This window comes from Carassius gibelio, chromosome B13 (genome assembly GCF_023724105.1).
Source record: "Carassius gibelio isolate Cgi1373 ecotype wild population from Czech Republic chromosome B13, carGib1.2-hapl.c, whole genome shotgun sequence".
Lineage (NCBI taxonomy): Eukaryota > Metazoa > Chordata > Actinopteri > Cypriniformes > Cyprinidae > Carassius > Carassius gibelio.
The window spans coordinates 24,768,346-24,789,443 of NC_068408.1; the positions used below are offsets into that span (position 1 = coordinate 24,768,346).

Consider the following 21,098-nt stretch of genomic DNA (forward strand, 5'->3'; position numbering starts at 1 on the left):
AATAGGTAACACCTATTGCTTATTAGCATGCATATTACTAGAATATTAGCCATGTATTAGTGCTAATTAAGAACATATTAATGCCTTATTTTACTTGACCTTATTCTACATCCCTAATCTTACCCAATACCTAAACCTAACAACTACCTTACTAACTATTAATCAGCAGAAAAAAATAAGAATTTATTGAGAGAAAAGTCATAGTTAATAGTTAACAAGTGTTACCTATTCTAAAGTATTACAGAGTAAATGCATTCATGACATCTCTGAGTTGCAACAAACTGTCTGTTTAATAACATCCAAATTCCTTCACAGATGCAGCTTCTGCATTGCATTTTCTTTTTCTTTTCTTTTTTTAATACTGGTTTCATTTGACTGGTCACAGCCCTATAGTGTCTTATTATTCCAACTGAATTTATTGATTAAATGACTCATGCATTTTATAATTTAAGAAGAAACTGACCATGATGAAGGTAAAAATGCCCCAGAGAGTCAATTTTAACCAGTTTAGCTAGCCACCTAACAGAAAAAAGAGAAGTATATAAAAATGGAGTCAGCTGTCTTTGATAGGCCTAAACTGACCAAGGATCCTACCAGCACAAAAACACTCTGCAAAATATGTCAGCTTATTTATTGTAAGTGATAACATCTACTAAAATATTGAGATCTTTTTATTTCATTTATTTATTTGTTGACAATTTCGTACTACAATGTTACCACACAAAGACTGACAAAAGCTCTTTACAGTGTTATGCACAGCTAACATTTGTCATCTCGGTCTTAAAATCTCCAACTTTCTGTTGTTGCTTTTCGTCTTTGGCCATTTTCTCAATATGCTTCTGTCTTTTTGTGTCTTTCTCCATGCTGTTGGAAAGCGCAAATCCTCAATGATCATGCGAAAATTGGCTAAAGCCCATGAAAATAAGAAAGGGCTTTGTGGCACATTGGCTTCATTAGGCAAGTCGAGTCTGAGCATCAGAGACAAAGGACGGAGGACGGTGGGGGGGGGGGGGGGCTTGCCTCTCCCATTTTAAAGAGCTTCAGTGCTTTTCCATAAAAATCCAGGAATATCGTATCAGTGGCCTGAAGGACAAAAAGAAGAAGCTGCTTTCTTTCAGTTCACCTCTGTAATGAGAGTTTGGTCACCACCGAGTTCAGCTGAGACCCATGACGGCTGAATGTCAGACGATTCTCATAATCAATCAGTCCAGAACACCTGACACTGTTTTCCCTAAACATTCCCTGTCTACGTCACTGTGACACACTCTGAGGACAATATGGAGGACGACACACACACGTATACACCCGCATGTGACATCCATTGAGACCAGTGACCTGGAATTTCAGAGAGGCCGTTCTGAACCTGAATCATTGCCCTCATTAACTACAAGAGCTGACTACGCTGATAAATACGACCCACGTCACCATCTCCTGGGCTCTCTTGAAGAGGGAAAAACACAAATGATGAAAAAATAAAACAAGCACCGAATTTAGGCACTATATATTCCACACTGTGGTCTGCTGACGTCAGTGAGGGACGACTAAAAGGGCTCACTGTGCTGTAACACCAAAGCTCGCACGATTACGGCTCCACACATTCTCTTTCTTCACACTTCTTAAGCGTGTGTGACATTAAACCGAGCACACGTAGACACGTAACACAGCCCCGCTCATTGAAACACACGCATTATGCTCTTTTCATGTCTTCTTTCCAACCCTCTGTAGAATTCATTAACACAGCATGGACAATAGTTTTGGATCGTACAACAATTAGAAAACCAAACGATAAGATTATTTAAATTGTTGTTCTTTTTTAATCATTCTTCAATTTAATTAATAAAAAAACACACAGCTACAACTACTGATATGAAATCAAGGTATATAAAGAGCAGTCCAAAAGAGAAAATATATACACCCACACACACTAAACCATTATTTTGCTTTTTAGCTTCCTCAATTACTTGCAGTTTTTAAAAAAAAAAAAACAGCTGACTAAAACTATTCACTCATACTGAATCTTCAGAAAAAAAGTGTAAAAAACTGCAAACTCAAACTCAAAAGCTCTACACTCAGTTTGCAACTGAAAAACAAACATTTGCAAATGTCAGTAACATTTAAGTATAAGAACCAATTCTTACTATTACCATATTGCCTATTTATTAATGCATGACCATATCCTACATCCCTAACTTAACAACTGCTTTATTACTAATAACAAGCAGCAAATTATGAGTTTATTGAGGGAAAAGTCATTGTTAATGGTTTGTTATAGTAATAGCAAGAATTGGACCTTAAAAAAAGTTGGACCCAAAATTCGAATCACTGTTCTCTACATTAGACACATTATTCAGAACGAACAGCTTGTGTTCCATTCGGGAAACACTTCCATTTACAGTGTAAAGAAAAGGAAAAAAAACTGTTAGGTTGGAATGATATGTGTAATGTTTTTAGAGTTTTGCAAAAAAAAAAAAAAAAAAAATAGTTTTACAGTTGAAAACTGAGTTTAAAGCAGGTAATGTGCTTGTAGTTTTGCAGATTTGGTCTAAAGATTATATAGGTATATGAGTGAATGCTTCACTGAGTGGGCCTTAAGGACCACTTTTAGCGTTTAAGCAGTAAAAAATAAAAAATAAAAACACGGACATTCCATGCTTACTTACTGATTACCTGCACCTAATGACCATGTGTAAAAACATTTATACATAATTTTTTCACTTATAAAAAATATTTTGTTTTTAGTTTTGAGTATGAAATACATTATTTTATACCCCCTCTGCATTTATTTTTATAGTGTAAATATACCTAATTTCGTCACTTAGAAATCAAACCCAAAAGCAAACAGTGTCATTATACAGCTCAAGTCAGTTCAGTGTTGATTAGTTCATTTCAAAAACTGTAAAAATCCATCAATCGTGCATACACACTGAATATGCAGTCTATTTTTTCACTAACATGAACATGTGAGTGCTGTAAGAAACTTCATAGTGAAACAGAGAAAAGAGCTAAAGAAAATGAGCCATAGTTTCAGAAATCACGCAAAAAAAAAAAAAAAAAAAAAAAAAAAACACCAACAACAACAACCCCATAATCTTACGTATTTTTTTATGTATAATGATCTTTTAAATTATCTTAGACTTTTAATACAAGCTATGTGTTACTGTTACTACATTTTTTGCTTTTTCTTTTATTGAGTGAGAAATTTTTCTCTTCAGGTATCAAGTTGATACATTTAGTTAATTTTTGTACTGAACCCGGAACATTGCTTTAATTTAAAATGACTGAACTCAACTTGACGTCTAAAATTGATTTTACACTCAGTATTTATTCATCAAAACATTTCAATTGAAAAGAGCGGTTATCTATTTTGATATATTCAAAAACAACTCCTTTATTCAAAGCTGAATGTCCAGCATCATTACTCCAGTCCTCAGTGTCACATGATCCTTCAGAAATCATTCTGATAAGATGATTTACTGCTCAAGAAACAGCTCTGACTGCTATCAATGCAGTTGTGCCCGTTTCACTCTTTTGTGCTGTTTTCAGGATTATTTGATAAATAGGCAGTTTAAAAGAAGATTTGAATTATCTATATTATAATCAATGTCTTAACTATACATACTTGCTAAGTAATAATGAGCCAACATTGATTTTTATTCAATGGTACACACACACACACACACACACACACACATATATAATATATATATATATGTGTGTGTGTGTGTGCAACTATATATATGAATGAGGCTTTACAGTAAATGATAAATGTTAACATAACCTCTTTTCTCTTACTAATTTTATCAGCTTTATTTCTCAAACTAAAAAGACTGTTACATGCTCACTACAAATCTTCAAGAGGAAGAGTCTGAGGCTGTCAGCAGCACTCAGCACTGTACGTCCTGCACAAAAGCATCTGTTTCCCTACTTCACACACGAGTGATGTCACACGGCCTGTCAGGGGCCTTTCTGTCTGCTACAGGATATTTTGTGTACGCATGAGGACTCTGAACAGAAACGTTGTTCGGCCCCCTGTATCTTTTTAATGCTGGCTCACAAACCCCTGGAAAGTACATGGCATTCTCGTGGAAGGGTTACAGAACGATCTCGGAATAATACATTTATACTGCAGCAGTGAATGGCCTCTGTCTAAGCTGAATTCCTCATGAAATTAGGCCAGCAGAATAATTGCAGTGAAAACACACACAGATAATGACTGTCCTGTTAATGCCATTAGGTGTTTTCTCAAATATGGGCACTTTTATGTTCCATGGGATCATCTTGGAAACTTTTCAGTTTGCCTTCAGCATTTATTTTTGCAACTTTTCAAATGCTCTTTTTATACAGAGATTTTATTATTTTACCACTGACCCAGATATTTAATCTTAAAATATGAAGACCCATTATTAAAAAAAAAGAAAAAGAAAGAAAATTACATTGTGAAAGCTATGGAAAATGAAGCACAATATGAAATACTTATAAAAGGATATATTGTGTAAAAATATTATTAACATTTTTTTAAATGTTCTGTTAAACTTTAAGATTGTGGGCTATTTGTCTTTTCATTATATACTGTTTCAAACTAGCTGATAGAAAACATCCAAATACACTTTATTTAATTTTACTATTTGCTTCTCAATATTTCAATTACTGTACATGTACACATACAAAATGAGTTGCTTTTCTCTTTCATTGAGCCAAAAAACTTAAGGTTTTTACAGAGGTGTTTGTTCATATATAATTTGCCTGATTTTATTTTAATCCTAAAACATGTATGACATCTGCTGATTTAGGGGGTGATAAAAAAGGTAAAAAGCTTTGACTCTGATATGCCAACAACATGAAAGGAGAATTTCTTTTCTGCAAATGTTTGCAAATCAGTGCACAATTATTTAGAGAATTCCTCATTTGCGCATTTAAACATAACATTTCAGAAAACTTGTTGGCAATTATTAATAAACCATCAATCATGTATGGTTTACTCTTCTTTATTTTTACTCTTCAATAATGTGGCCCAACAATTTGGCTCTTGTATGATAAATTGCCTGTGCATTTTCTCTTTTGTAATTCAATTTAGATAATGTGCTAAATAATTTCAAAAAGTACATTTGATCAACTATACATTTCTCAGATGTGGAGTATACGATATGTAGATTTGTTATTTAATAGTAAAACATGCAACATAATTCGGATTTATCTGGAAAAAGATCAGAGCTTTGTTGTTATATTTAAACAGACATTATTAATACAAGCTACAAGGAACTTTAAATGATGAATCTAATTAAAGTACAACTGTTTAAGCCTATAAGCAAAAAATTAGATTCTCAGCGTACAAGATGGAAATTGGTCAGAGGGCAAAAGATTACATTCTTCATTTAAGAATATGGGATGGGTCAGATATTATTTTTAGGCTTTACTCGATGCAATCCATATATTTTTAGACATTGTTATAATACGTGTACCTATATAACATTTATCTTAAAATAGAAAATAATAAAATATATGTATATATTAGACCAGTGTTTACCCCTACAAACCCAAATGCACAGCTTAAATATGACACTAAATTTGGTCAAACATGGCAGTGCTTTAAATGATTTTGTACTGGATAACATTAAGTATTATTACTAATACTATTTAGTTTACTAATCAGCTACATTTACTTTACATTTACTATTTTTCCTTTCCATTTATTGAGACACCCAAGCTTTACTGTCTGTTACAAGGTTTGAACAGTTCTGGATACAAATGTATCTGCCATTTTACCGTTGTAATGAAAATAGAAGTTTAACAAGTTTACACAAGACAAATCCTTTTTATTTCTGGAATAAACTGAATTGTAAAATATATTTTTAAAGATACTAATGTAACAAAATCAAAATCTTTTCAATTACCCCAGGAGCATACACCTGATTCACCAGGATCACTGGATTAGAGTCATAACACATTTAGTCTAAGCTTGTTTTAGCAGTCTATTTTTAAATGGTAAAAAAGCAGTAAACAGTTTAATGAAAATGTAACCAATACAGAAATATATAAAAAATATTTGCAAATGAAATGATAATGCGGACGTGCTGATCACGGTTGAATAAAATCGACTGGTAAAACTGCGAGTGTTGGATGGCATTGTGATCCTGCAACAGTACGAGACGCAAACCTTTAATACCATCTAGTGGTTATGAGTATTATCTACGACTTATTGTTATTTATTTATTATGTATTTACTTTCCTGTATATATATATATATATATATATACACACACATTTTTAAAATAGATATATTTTTAAATCACACAAAGATTATTTTTTTAAAGAAATGTATATATTAACCTGATCACAGACCAACAGTGGTGCCTTCATAGAAATATATGTGTATGTATGTGTGAGTGCGTGTGTGTGTGTGTGTGTGTATTTTTTTTTGTGACTAATATAACAGCCTGGCCCATTATCTGCTAAATATTCGTCCATTTTGACATCATCGCCACAGGCTATATTAGAGGTGGTCTGGTCCCAAATGTAGTATTTTAGGATTATATTTACATATATCAGTATTATATCAGCCACTCTGCCCAGTGTTATTGGCCATGTTGATGTTGTTGTTTCACAAGAAGACCCAGCTGGAGATGTTGTATGGAGTTTTTGTTTGTTCTCCCAGTGTGGGTTTCCTGTGGGCGCTCAGGTTTCTCCACAATCAAAAAGCATGCACCATACAGTAGGTGAATTTGATACACTAAACTAGCTGTAGGTGTGAATGTTAACGTGAGTCCCAAGCTGTGTAATGTGGAAGGTTGGGGGGAAAAAGACCTGGCAGCCTACCCCAGAAAAAAAAAAAAAAAAGCATTGCCATGAAAATGTGTGGACAGCATCTATATGGCATGAAATGGCCACAAAATCATGGATTCTCAGAGAGTGATTTAAAAATATGACTGTTTTTACTGTATTTTTGATCAAATAAATTCAGCATTGAAAAAAAAAACTTATTACTCAAACTTTTGAGTCTGCTGTGAACTACTAGTTCAGCATGCTCTCGGAAGCTTCATGTGTTGGTGAGACAGCGCTTCAGTGGTGGTTGTTCCTGTGTCGAGTGGTTTGCGCACTTCAGACTGCACTACCCCGTTGTGTTGCAAGCGGCCATTTTCCCCTGTGCGCCTCAGCACTAAAAAAGCTTCACGGGTGCGTTTTTGTAAAGACGACGGATCTTCCTCATAAGGATGCCATTTCACCCGTGCATTTCTGGGTGCATCATTGCCTGGCAAGGGGTGATGGTCATGATCGCTGCCTCAAGTGTCTGGGCGTTGAGCATGCTGTGGTGGCCTTCGTGGATAAGTCATGTTCCCACAACGTGAAGATGACCATCTCGGAACTGCGAACCAGGCTCTGCTACCTTCAGGGCATGTTCAAGGGCAGAACAGCGGTCCCACTCAAACTTTTTCAGAGGCTCCTGGGGCATATGGTGGCTGCAGCAGCACTTACACCGCTTGGCCTGTTACATATGAGACCGCTCCAGCACTGGTTTTATGGCCGAGTCCCGAGATGGGCGTAGAAGCGCGGCACTCATCAGGTCCAAGTTACACCGGCCTGTCGCCAAATCCTCACACCGTGGTCAGATCTTGCATTTCTATGGGCAGGGGTGCCCCTAGAGCAGATCTCCAGGCATGCTGTGGTTTACACGGATGCCTCCACCACTGGCAGGGGGACCACGTACAATGGGCATGCAATCTCTGGGGTTTGGACGGGCCGCAGCTTCAGTTGCCTAAAGTTGTTAGCAGTGCACCTTGCCTTGAACTGTCTCAAAGGTCCCTTATGAGGCAAGCATGTGCTGGTCCGAACGGACAACACAGCGAACATTGCGCACATCAACCGACAAGGTGGTCTACGCTCCCGTCGCATGTTGCAACTCGCCCGCCACCTCCTCCTTTGGAGTCGGAAGGTTCTGAGGTGACTTCGTGCCGTTTACATTCTGGGCCTGCTCAACCATACAGCCAATGAGCTGTCTGGAGCAATGCTCCCGGGAGAATGGTGTCTCCATCCCCTGATGGTCCAGCTGATTTGGAGATGGTTCGGAGCCGCTCAGGTAGGCCTGTTTGCTTCTCCAGAGACCTCTCATTGCCAGTTGTTCAAATATACGTTTTGCCCAGTGAGACTTCTCGCATAGACACTGTGTAAAGTCCAGGAGGATGAGGATTAACTCTTGCTAGATATGTCGTATGGGCCCACTCAGACCTGGTTCCCCGAACGAGTGCTCCTCACGACAGCCCATCCTTGGCCGATTCCTCTGAGTAAGGATCTACTGACTCAGAGAAGGGGAAACGTTTGGCACCCGCATCCAGACCTTTGGAAACTCCATGTCTGGTCCCTGGACGGGACACGGAGGTTCTAGGTGACCTACCTCAGGAGGTAGTGGATACCATCACTTCAGCAAGAACACCCTCTATGAGACATGCTTATGCCTTGAAGTGGAATCTGTTCGTCGAGTGGTGTTCTTCTCGTCGAGAAGACCCCCGAAGATGCCAGATTGCGATCGTCCTTTCCTTTCTGCAGCAAGGGCTGGAGCGAAGGCTGCCTCACTCCACCCTCAAAGTCCAGGTTACCGCTATTGCTGTGTACCATGACCTGTGAATGGGAAGTCTTTGGGTAAGCATGACCTCATCATCAGGTTCCTCACAGGGGCCAGGAGGTTAAATCCTTCCAGGCCCCCCTCTATACCCTTTTGGGACCTGACTCTAGTGCTTAAATCATTACAGCAGGGCCCATTCAAGCCTTTGCATTCAGTTGAGCTAAAGTTTCTTTCATTGAAAACTCTGCTCCTGCTTGCACTGGCCTCCATTAAGAGGGTAGGGGACCTGCATGCATTTTCGGTCGACGATTTGTGCCTAGAGTTTGGGCCGTCTGACTCCCAGGTAATCCTGAGGCCCCGGCCTGGCTACGTGCCCAATGTTTCCACTACACCCTTCAAAGACCAAGTGGTGAACCTGCAAGGGTTGCCCCTGGAGGAGGCAGACCCAGCCCTGGCTTTGCTCTGTCCTGCCCGAGCATTTATATGCTACGTCGACCGGACACAAAGCTTCAGGACCTCAGGACAGCTCTTTGTCAATCAATCAATCAATCACCTTTATTTATATAGCGCTTTAAACAAAATACATTGCGTCAAAGCACTGAACAACATTAATTTGGAAAACAGTGTCTCAATAATGCAAAATGATAGTTAAAGGCAGTTCATCATTGAATTCAGTTATGTCATCTATGTTAATTTTAAACAGTGTCTGTGATTTATTTGCAATCAAGTCAATGATATTGTTATCAAGATCTTTGTCTGTTATAGAGGCTAGCAGAAGGGGAATGCCGTCTCTAAGCAGAGGAAGGCCATCTGGATTGTGGATGCCATAACCCTGGCTTATCAGGAACAGAGTGTGCCCTGCTCATTCAGATTACGAGCTCACTCAACTAGAAGTGTTGCATCTTCCTGGGCGTTGGCTCGTGGCGCCTCGTTGACAGATATTTGTATAGCTGCGGCCTGGGCAGACCTCTTTCAGGAAGGATGGGGCTTCCGCAGCGTCCCTGTTCCAAGTGGAACAAGTACGTTTTCCCAGTGTTATCCAATCTCACCTAGTGAGGTAGTGCTTTGACATTGGTGAGTGGAACTACTTGTTCATTTTTGTTGGTCACCGATGTGGAGTAGAGAGTGACCGACTGAAAGGGAACGTCTCGGTTATGTACCCCAAAGGAGGGAACGTAGATGCCATGTCCTGTCGCCATGGTTGCTGTACCGCCGCTGAGCTGCCGGGTCTCCAGCTCAGCTCCTCAGTGAAAACTTGGTATGCATTGCACCTGCTGCCTTCTTATACTCACGCTGTGATCAGCTGCAGCTGGATGCAATAACTGCATGCCAATATTCATTGGCTTGTTTAGTTTACACTCGAAGTAGATTGGTCTATCGAAGTGATATCCCAATTTTGTTGGTCACTGTTGTGGCACCTCTGTTCCCTCCTTCAGGGAACGAGGGTTACCATACGTAACCGCGGCATTATATATGGTTTTTAAAGTGCCCCTATTATGGATTTTTGAAAATTACCTTTCATGCAGTGTGTAACACAGCTCTAAGTGAATGAAAACATCCTGCAAACTCTTAAATCTGAAAGTGAATACAATTTTTAGCTGTGTCCCAAACTGCAGTGCCTGGACTCCGGAGTGGTCAATTGAAGTGCGATTGTGTCATAGCGGCGCAACTAAGGTTGTGCCAAACTGAATGCCTTGTCCAAATACTCACACTTGCGGTCCTGGCCACTTGAAATCGTGTGCACTAGACAGGAAGTAAATGTGCAAAACTGTCCAGATCTTAAAAATGCCAAGCTTTTAACGGACAATAAATCCACACTATCTCAAATCTTTTTAGTGGAATTCAAGGCTTAACACTAGCACTACCGGAATTCTATAACTACTAGAACTGCCAATAGCGGTAATTTTGACTGTTCATACCAGACAGCAGTGAATGTCATTTTTGTCATGTTATATTTACTTCAAAGCTTCTATGGTCATGTTTTATGAAAAATGTGGGGTAATTTAAGCATACATAATATAATATGTTCGTGATATTATTGTGTAAGAGCTACTAGACCTCCCACAAAAGTGCATGCCGCAATTTGCTTTCCGCAATTTGCATCCGGCAAGCTGGAGATCAAAGTTTTTCACCGCAGTTAAAATGTTGTTTTTGAAAGTCAAAATGTCAACAAATATAAAATGAGGCAGAATATTTCGTTAGATAAAAACATATTGTGAATTTTGGAAATGATTACATCTGTCTTTATTCAATACATTTTGACTTTTGGAGTTTACAATGCTTTAGCATTATCGGAAATGTTTGGACCACACGAATCGGAAACAATTTTATGCAGCCTCTAATGAAATCTAGAATGAAAAAATAGTTCTGTTATATTAGGACAGATAATAAACTCTGAATCACTCTCAGAATCAGTGGCAGACGAACTGTCAAGAGACCAAGAGACATCGCTCTCTGCTCCTCCATCAGACTCTGCATCATCAATGTTCTCAAGCAAGGATAAAACCTCAGTGACAGTCATTTTCTTTCTTGTTGCCATTTTGACGGTAAAGCTAAGTTTTAGCTTAGCAAAAGCATACAAAACTGCCAGAGAAAGGTTGCTAGGCAACAGCTACGCACATCTTTAACGGTGGGAAAAAGCGCTGAGGAGATACAACGCCTGTAATATGTGCGGTCAAATTCACCGCTATGGCCATTCAAGGTAGAAATACTCAGAACTCTTTTGTGTTTTGTAATTTTAATAAAATAACAATGTTAAAATAAAATTTACATTAATTTAAGAAAAGTCATGGAACTGTAGTTATATGGGTTTTATTTCAACAAAGTTATTACACTGCAAATCTTTAAAACGGTCAAAATGACTGCCTTGGTAGTTCTAGTGTTAATGTATCCCATCAGGGATAGAACTTGCATACAGATGACGATGGTGTTTATATTCAAAGAACACGGCGGGTGTGAGTTCATTAAGGGAATTCAAGTTGAAATGTAAGCGATTGTGTTTTCATTTACTCAGATACGTATCAAAAGTGATAAAAACCAGGGTTCCCTGTCAAAGGATACAAGTGTCTGAAGTATACTTCGCCAACGTATAAATCGCCAACGTGTTGGCCGGCGACAGCCTCTGACGTCGCTACCGGCGTGACTATAAATACGCGCCCGTAGGACCCGTCACTTATCTTCTTCATCTTCATTGACTGTTTTGTTTGAAGCGTCCATCTGAGAAACGACCAGAACGGTAAGAGCGATCTATTATAATATCATGGCATCCACTATCAAGGCGTTTAAACAGTGTGTGCATCCATGTCAGCGTTATTTGACACCTGATGACACATACAGTCTTTGCGTCTCTTGTTTGGGCGAAGAGCACGCGCGATGTCCTTGAGGGGGCAATCTGCGCGCACTGTGAGCGTTTTTCTGTGAAAAAGCTCCACTCTCGTTTGTCATCTGGATCTCGCGGCTCAGGACCCGGCGTTGCCGAGGCACGGAGGAGAATGAGCTTGTGGGGATCACAGGTGGATCTCGCTGAGGAGTGTAGAGAGGGACTTTTCCTCTCACACTCTCCGGCGGCAAACGAGAGCGAACTTCTGGAGGAAGATGACTTGTCATTAACCCATTCTGACACTGAAGTTAGTGCTCTGCTGGGTTCTACCCAGAAAGAGCAGGAGATATTTGAGAGTGGCGAAGAAGCTGAGGCTGAGCCGCTCATTTCTCCTGCTCTGCGTATGGGGAGCTGTTAGAGGTTATGGATCGCGCCGCTGCAAAATTAGAAAAAAAATTAAAAATTAAAAAAGGGTGAGTATGTAACCCTTTCTGCTTATGGGTGTTCTGTGGCTGGTGGTTATATGTCTACTCAAACCGCTTGGCGCATCCGGGGAGGTGGTGGTTACAGAGTCCTTCTGTATGTACTGTCTCAGGTGATGCTCCCCTCGCTTGAGGGTTGGAGCTCACCTCTCCCGTGCGAACCAGTGCCTCTGCGATGCTTAGGAACCTTTCTGTACACACGCTAAGCCTGTGTACTTTCTCAAAACCACATGGTGGTCAGTGTGCACGTGAACACTTTGCGCACTGTCTCAAATCCACGTAAGTGGTAAGTGTGAATGCAAGGCTCTGCGCACTTTCTAAAATCCTGTACGGTAGGGGTTATGAGCTCTGCTTCATTCCCTTTCTGAAGATGGGGTCCATGGGCTTCATTCAACCAGTGTGTATTTGTTATACACCCCAAGCATCGCTTCCCTCAACATGAGGGGCTGTGTGGACTCCCACATATTGTGGTTATCAGGTAGTAGGCTTCATCAGGCCTCTCTGAAAGCGAGCTCCCACATACTGTGGTTCTCAGGTAGTAGGCCTCACCAGGCCTCCCTGGAGATTTAGCTCCCACATACTGTGCATTTCCACAAAAAAAAAAAAAAAAAAACGAGCTCCCACGGTTTGTGTTTGTCAGGTAGTAGGCTTCACCAGGCCTCCCTTGAGTCGAGTTCCATATTACCTTCCACTGAGGTGGTTATCTGGTAACAGGTAGTAGGCCTCTCTAGGTCTCTCTGAAGGTGAGCTCCCACATACAGTGGTTGTCAGGTAACTTTCAGTACACACGCTAAGCCTGTGTACTTTCTCAAAACCACATGGTGGTCAGTGTGCACGTTAACGCTTTGCGCACTGTCTGAAATCCACATAAGTGGTAAGTGTGCACGCAAGGCTCTGCGCACTTTCTGGAATCCTGTACGGTAAGGGTTACGCACTGTGCTTCGTTCCCTTTCTTAAGATAATTAGCCCCGGGGTTCCTTGGGCTTCATCCAACCAGTGTGTATTTGTTATACACCTCAAGCACCGCCCCTCAACATCGAGGGCTGTGAGGGCAATTCTTGCGGTAGTTTAGAAGCGCTCCCCTTTTCAAAAAGGGTCGCCTATGAGCATGCTGCTCGGAGCTCGGAGTCCTCCTCTCATGGGAGACTGAATTCTCGGTTTTTTCATCAGAGCGCTCCAGTACTAAATACTGTTTTGAGACGCACTGTGAGAGCAAACATTCTGCTGAGGCAGGGGCTGAGGCTCGGGGAATGGCGCCTTCGCACCAAGGTGTTGAAGCAGAGTTAGAGAGGTTGGCCAGACCTGGGTGGATCGGTTTTGCGGCTCAAGAGAGCGTCGCACTATCCCCTCTGGCTTCCTCTTACTCATCCAGCTCCATTGGGGCTGGACGCCATGGTACAGGCGTGGCCGAGGCTTCATCTGTACGTTCCGTCCTCCAATTGCTCTGCTCCCGGGCCATTCCATCTTTGAGCTGGTCTATCAGAGTGCCACGAGAGCCCCTCCTTTGTGACAGGCAAGACAGTGCTAGGTTCTTAGCCGTATCCCTTTATAGGAATCTTTCGTGATTCCAAGCCTTCAACTCTACCCTTCAGGTAAGTTGGGTATGTAGCTTAGGGATAATGTCATGGACAGCCATCGAACCATCCCAGGGGCGACTCCCGGTGAAATGGTAGAGTTGGTACTTAGTGTTTGCCATGATTCTGGCCTGCACTCCCCTCAGCATGGCGACGTGGGTATACAGGCCATAGTGTCCCTTCAGACGACGCAGATCAAAGTTCCCTTGACAGGGAACATCTCAGGTTACGAATGTAACCAAGGTTCCCATGGCTCTCTGATTTAGGGAAAGAAGGAAAAGATAAACTGTTTAGAGCTATAACAATGTAATTAGTACAAGAAATATTGAGGTTCTTTAGTAAACAACTTTTAGTAACTACTAATACTAAAAACTAATAGTCATTTATAAAGGAAGGGATAGTTCACCCAAAAATGAAAATTCTAAACCTGGAGCAACTTAAGGGTGAGTAAATAATTATAGAATTTTCATTTTTGGCTGAACTATCCTTTAAGTAAAAGTATTATCTTGCATACTCTAATATACTTCAGGTATTGAGAGTAAAAGTAAAGGTATACAGTATTGTTCTAAAAAAGAATTTGTCAGGATGGTTTTGGTATTAATATTACTGCTGCAATACTGTGTATGTTGCATTTTACTTCTATAAAATTTTAAGTTGCCTACTAAATTTACAGTTGGGTAGTTTATTCTACAAAAATATGGTATTTTACAGCATGACGCATTGTTGTATAGTGTTAAAAAAGAAAACGTATTAGTTCATATTTGTCAGAGTGTACTTAACGAATATACTTCCTTACAGTCCACATCTGATTATTTTGTAAATGAAAGTATCAACATTCTGTCCGAATATTAACACATTTTTGCTAACTATATCAATCAAAGGCTGCATCTAAAGGACTCGGACTGGTCAAACAGAGCACTGTTCAGCTGTCACATTGAGCTGCATAGTGCTCTATTTTATTTTATTTTTTTCACAGTTTTATTTTTATGCTTAACTGTCTAAACTTAACTGGCAAACCTGTCTACATATGATGACCATGGTCAAGGCAATAAATTATATAAAATCGCACCTTTGTAAGATATCAGTCAGCATTTTAACTGCTGTGTGTGTGTGTTTTGTAGTTTACCAAATGTATCATTGCATGTAAGTAAACTCCAAGCCAATCCTGTAATTATGTTGGCTTGCCAACATACTGTAATGCTATTTAAACTTCTTATTTTTATTCTTTTTATTATTATTTTTCTGAGACTAAAAAATTCTAAACGTATCTCCTCCTAGGGCTTTAAAGCCACAAGCCCCAAACTCGGAAGACACCTGCGGGATAGAGCGGTGGTGTGTGCTATATCTTTTCAGAGTGATCAGACTTAAAGTTTTTTTTTTATTATTAATTTTTAAATGTAAAAATACATTACCCATAGACTTACATTGTCTGAGAAAAATTGCGCCCCTAGTTGCAATAGCCTACCCGTTGCAATACCCGGGAGAGATTGGGAGGAGTCGAGTTTGTTTCACTTTTAAACCGGTTAAAAATACCAAGTAAATAATACAATTTGCCTCAAACTGACAAGCTAAACCAACATATCTGATTATTACAGGGGTCAGGGCTCATTAATAATTGATTTCTGGGCAGAGAGCAGTCAGAAAGATGAGAGAAGAATTGCTGCTGCTCAGCTCAGGCACTGTCTCCACGGAGCTCACAACGAGCGAATTCATTCTTATTTAAGACCTTTTAAAAGGCGATTGCACGCAATCCACACGTTAGAACACACCAAGAGCTAAATTCAGATGTTTCTGAACTGTTTAAAGTAATAACATGATATATTCGCGGCAGCCAAATGTCGGCGAGCTCGCAATGTATTTCTCTGAACACTTGAAGTCCACATGACAGCCGCGTTTCGGGGCGAGATCGGACAAATAAATAGGCTACACATTTCATTCACACTGACAACATAATGTTAAACCAACATAATAACATTAACCAACATATGTTATTATTACTGGGTCAGATCTCATTAATAAATTATGTCTCTGGTCAAAGAACAGAGAGAAAGACTAGAGAGAAATGAGCGCTTCATCAGCATTTTTTAAGAGCTTCCGAAAATAATATCACAGCAGATGCACTAATCCACCCATTAGAACACAACAAGCGCAGAATTCAGGTGTTTTTGGGCTGTTTATGTGTGCAAAATGAAAAATAATTTGACAGCTTTATGAATACTGGAAGGAAAAAAGTCACGACAGCCTTTTAACTCTGGAGTCGATTAACGCATATACGCGTTTTGAGTCATTTTCTCCTGATAACCCCGACAATTACTTAAATTACACTTTCAGTTTTAATCGTACAGATAAGAGCAATACATCAATCGAATCTGTAAAGGGTCTACTTTTTTTTGGGATACAAACATAATAACAACAAAACTTTGGGCACTTATAAAATAAAGATAACAAACAAGGTGTGCTGTCTGCAGCCTTGGTCTGCGCTGATCTTTATTTACAAACACGTCATTAAAATGAACTGTAACTCCATGAATACTACTCAACGAAGAGACATGACAGATATATCTATAGAAAGCTTGACAGGTCTACTTTTAAACTAAACAAGTGCTCCCAAACAAATATTCTGTGATAAAGTAATCCATATCAAAACAACGCGATGTCCTTTTTTCACGTCTCCCTTCATTATATCTAATGTGTATGGAAGGCCAAGAGGGTCAAATACACGTGAATTTTAACGCGTCAACAACACGTTAAATACGTGTATTTCATGCGTAGACAACACGTATTTAATATTATTTATTTATCGGCGCTGCACAACATGGTAAAGTCATTTATATATTTTTTTAAGAGCTTCTTAAAATACTATATTACTCCGATATTATATCCAATATTATTTAACATGTTAAATACGTGTTGTTTAACGTGAAAAATCTGTGGGTATTTAACGTGTATTTCACGTGTCAAATACACGTGAAATACACATGAAGTACACGTTAAAAATCAGTTTGAAGAGGTCAATGTCATTGGCTGCTGAGGACTTGGGTCAAACCACTTCTGTGAGCTTAGAGGGGTGTACCATTCATAGACAGGCAACCACCATTTAACATGCTATAGATCAGCTTATTCAGCCTTATTATTTTCTGTTTTGTATAGCCTATAGAAATAATATATTTAAGTTTCAGTTTTATGAAATATTTATTTTATTTATTTTATAATAAATATTAATTAAAATTTTGTGGTGATAGTATAAAGTTTATAAAAGTTACAGTATTTTGTAATGAAACAGGACTTTTTGTTTAGCTCTTGACTCGCCGAAGTATACTATATATAGTGTCCCTTCTTTAATTTTTCAGTAATGTGTGATAACTTAAAATATGTTGTCAGTACTAATAAAATAAGATTAAATTGAATGGTATTTAGGAGATTATGGTTTTTGCATGACTTATTTCGCATTCAGCTAAACAACCCTGTCGTAGCTTTTATCATAGCCTAGGCTTTTTATTAAAAAAGAAAACAGCAAGGGACCATGGAAAAAGACTGTTGCAGGTGTATTTTTTTATGGTATTATTATTTTTTTTTTGCAGCGGGGCAACTCAAGAATGTTGGGCACACAAGTACTGTGGCTCTTTTGCCCCATGGCCAAGATGGCCAAGCCAACATCAAAGTTAGTTCACTAACTTTTAATTCTAGTTAAAGTTGTAATCCAACAAAGGAAGCAGCAAACCAGTGTAACTTACCTGGCCTCAGTCTTGGCTAAGCCCAAGGTACATCACTGTCTCCTCCATTATGGCGTAAAATATAAAAACAAAAATGAGCGCTTCTGGCTCCACTTTCCCGGCATTTGTCCTTTCATCAACTCTCCTCCAACACCATTGCTATGCGGCAGAATGCTAATCGGGAACCTCTGGTGTTGCAATTAGGAAATCCTGCAAAGGTGGCGTGTCCTTCAACCACTTTGGAGGTCCCTTCAAAGGCCAAAGTCTGTGGCCTTCGAAGTGTGCACACTCAGCTCTGGGAGTCGACGTTTTTAAAATGAACCCTAAATCGTTTCATGTTGATGTCAACATGAAACATTAGCATATAGCCTGCCCACTTGTTGGTCTTTTTGCGTTGGTCTGAATAAAAATGCTAATTCATTCTTTGCCATTACATGCCGCTTTTGGAGCGGTGAAAATAATGTAAACAAACACCATACACAAAGCAGTACTGTGCTCACAAACGCTGCTTTATCAGGCATTACAGGCAAGATTAAATGAAAATGAGATCAGTCTGACCAATCACCACAGATTAGCGTCACGCAAAGGAGAGGTTTGGAAAAATTAATCGTTGAGCAAATTGTTTGGGAGTCGTTGAAAATAAATGCATATTATAAGACATTGAAAGGTTTCTTTTTTGACCTTGCATTCATGTCAACCTGTTGTTGAGGACTCCCAAAAACAAAATATGAATCATTCATAACCCATAATAGAGGCATTTTAAAACTTTTTAAGGACTGTGGAGTTATGTAGTCTTTGTTAATTGTTTATTTGTGAGATCATTATGGACATGAAGCACTGTGTACAAGCCTGCACAGTTACGCAGATGTCATGCTCCACAGGCTAAAGGAAGTGCCTGCTTTCCCGTTCGTGCTAGCCAAGGGAAACTCGCGTTCTGGCTCACACTCATAGAACACAGCCAGCAAACCTGCTGTTGGGTCACACAATGTGTGCAAACAACATGACAGTGTTCTCCCAGTCACCCTGAGAGAGGCCTGACCTTCACATGGATCTGACACAGAGCACAGAGCCATGCATGCTAGCAGCAAAGCTGAGCTTGTGTGTTGGCTTTTTTTGTTGTAGGGATTAATATCAAAGATGCTTATGGTGATTTTAGTAAAATGCACGCAGCAAACACAATATGAATTGGGATAATACATTTCCATGTAAAACATGTGAGAGGCTTACATTCTTAAAAGGCTCACATCAGTGCAGTGCACTGCATGCATGGACTGCTATGCTGATATGATGCATTAAAAATGTAATGTGTTGTGATGCCATGATACTATGAAAGAATCCAGTGTTTATAATTTATTCAAGCAATTCTTGACATTTCGTGCTTGTCAAGGAATGATGGAATTCATGCTGTGGGAGCCAAAGTAGGCTCCTATGTGCTTTCTTGTGCTCCACCTCCAAGTTGTTCTCTTTCTCATGCATGCCATGTGGCCTTAAAATACAGTGCTTTACTCAAAAGTGTTAAGACTCTGACAGCATAACTAGGTTGTATGACACAATTCAGTGCAAAATCCAAACCAGTTGACTTCTACCTACAGTCTAGATTAACTAGCAGTAGTTTTAATACAGTTACAATGTATTTTTGCTTTTACTATATTGGTTCTATACAACTATATGAGGAACATGTTTGTGAAAGTGTGTGATTGGAAATATGATTTGTGTGATTTTGCAGGCAGCAAGAGGCGAGTTTTTGAAGTGTTTCCTCTCACTCCTTCAACACTCTGAGCGGGTTTCTCTCACGAGTGAGTAAATGGAAAACATGTAGTGGAACTGGAACCAAACGATCACACAACATTATGCCACTCAACTCCTGCTGCTCAAACCCCAGCCTTCAGTCACTGAATTGCTTGGTGACAAGCAAAGATTGATGCTGATCATCACAATCAGTACAACAACCCTCTTGCCAAAAATGTGATTAGAAACGGTAAAATACAGTTTCCGAAAAGCACAATGCTTGGCTTGTAACATTATTATTAAAAAGTCCTGGCAACCACAGTTACATGCATTTTACTTTATCTATCTATCTATCTATCTATCTATCTATCTATCTATCTATCTATCTATCTATCTATCTATGCAGCTAGCTTCTGTCAGTCCATTTGTTTTCTAAGTTCAGAATGTCCTTATTATATAACTAATACAAAAGGTGGTTAAAGTATCAATCATTTCCTCCTACTGGATTCGGAGGAACATATCTGGGGGGAAATAAGATGTAAATTTTGGCTTGTACTTTCTAAATCAGTTTCAACAATGGTTTTGAAATACTGCGTAAGCTGCATGTTAATGTATGTGCTGGTGCAGTCCAACATTTTCTGAAATGCCCCCACAATGAGAAGCCAGTCTAAGGATGGAGGAATGAGCTCATACCTTCTTGAAGGGAATCCTCGCCGCCGCCGTCGTCTGGAGTTTTGCGTTTCTTCGACATTGGCGGAATAATATGACGCGTTCTCTGTTGTCTGTTTGTTCTTGGCTCAAAACGGATATACGAATGGGGACGATAAACACTCACTTGTCTGGACAAGCACATACAATTGGCAAAAGGTTGACAGTTGAAATCTTCACAAAGCACGATCCCCATTCATTCATTCAGGCGTCCACAGTTTCAAATTCTCTCCACTATGAGACGAACGCAACGCGAGCAAAAGTTGGCATGGTGCGTAAATGATGATGCTGGTAAAGCGATGTGTGAATTACTGAAAAAAAAAAGAAAAACGAAAAACCCTCAAATATGTTAAGCTTCGGCTTAAAGCATAAGAAACACGCACGGATTTTCCTCCGACAAATGAGAGATGTTGCTACAAAAGTGATTTGCGCATCACGTGTGCCCTGGATTATACTGAAGCAGAAAAGCACGCATCCCTGACAGTTTGCAACTCAAATCGCGCTCGTCTCTTCGCAGAAGCACGAACACACAGGGTGTTTTTAACCATGTATTTGTGCTACACATCAGTAGTAGCATTTTCAGATATACTGGATATCTCAATAACCACTGTGTCCAGCTGCCAGTCAGCCGAGATCGCCTTACAGCCGGTGAACTTCTTGTGAAGGAGCTGAAAGGAGTCACAGCTGTCTGCAACTCAAGTCTGCGCGAAAACAAAGCTCATCTATGGAGAATTTATCTTTTTCTGTCTGGGTCCAGTTAAGAGCGCCAATAGACCACCAACTCGTCAAATACCGGACGGACAGAACAAAACACTGTACCTTTGCTCTTTCACAGAGATCATCCGTCCATCGACGCGTTAGCGATGTTCGCCTTATGTTGAGCACGCTCTTCTCAAAACTTCTTAATCCGGTTGCTAGGAAACCGCGGAGTGATGCGCTCTCTCGGTTGGAAGTGACTTAAACTTTGCGCAGAGCTAGTTTTCGTAGCTTTTCGAGCGCAAACGTTCTGTGTGTGTTTTG

General features: G+C 39.7%; 1 protein-coding gene across 3 annotated transcripts in view; it reads right to left on the reverse strand.

Moving 5' to 3' along the window:
- The window catches only part of pde10a (phosphodiesterase 10A), a gene marked incomplete at its 3' end in the record, with an annotated part of 110,175 nt that extends 89,077 nt beyond the window's left edge, over positions 1-21,098 (reverse strand). Inside the window, 1 exon segment of one of the 3 annotated variants that reach the window (XM_052572764.1) lies at positions 20,898-21,098. Coding sequence is in view for 2 of the 3 variants with exons in the window: in XM_052572759.1 (XP_052428719.1) it covers positions 20,064-20,274 (211 nt within the window). 3 annotated transcript variants of the gene reach the window in all.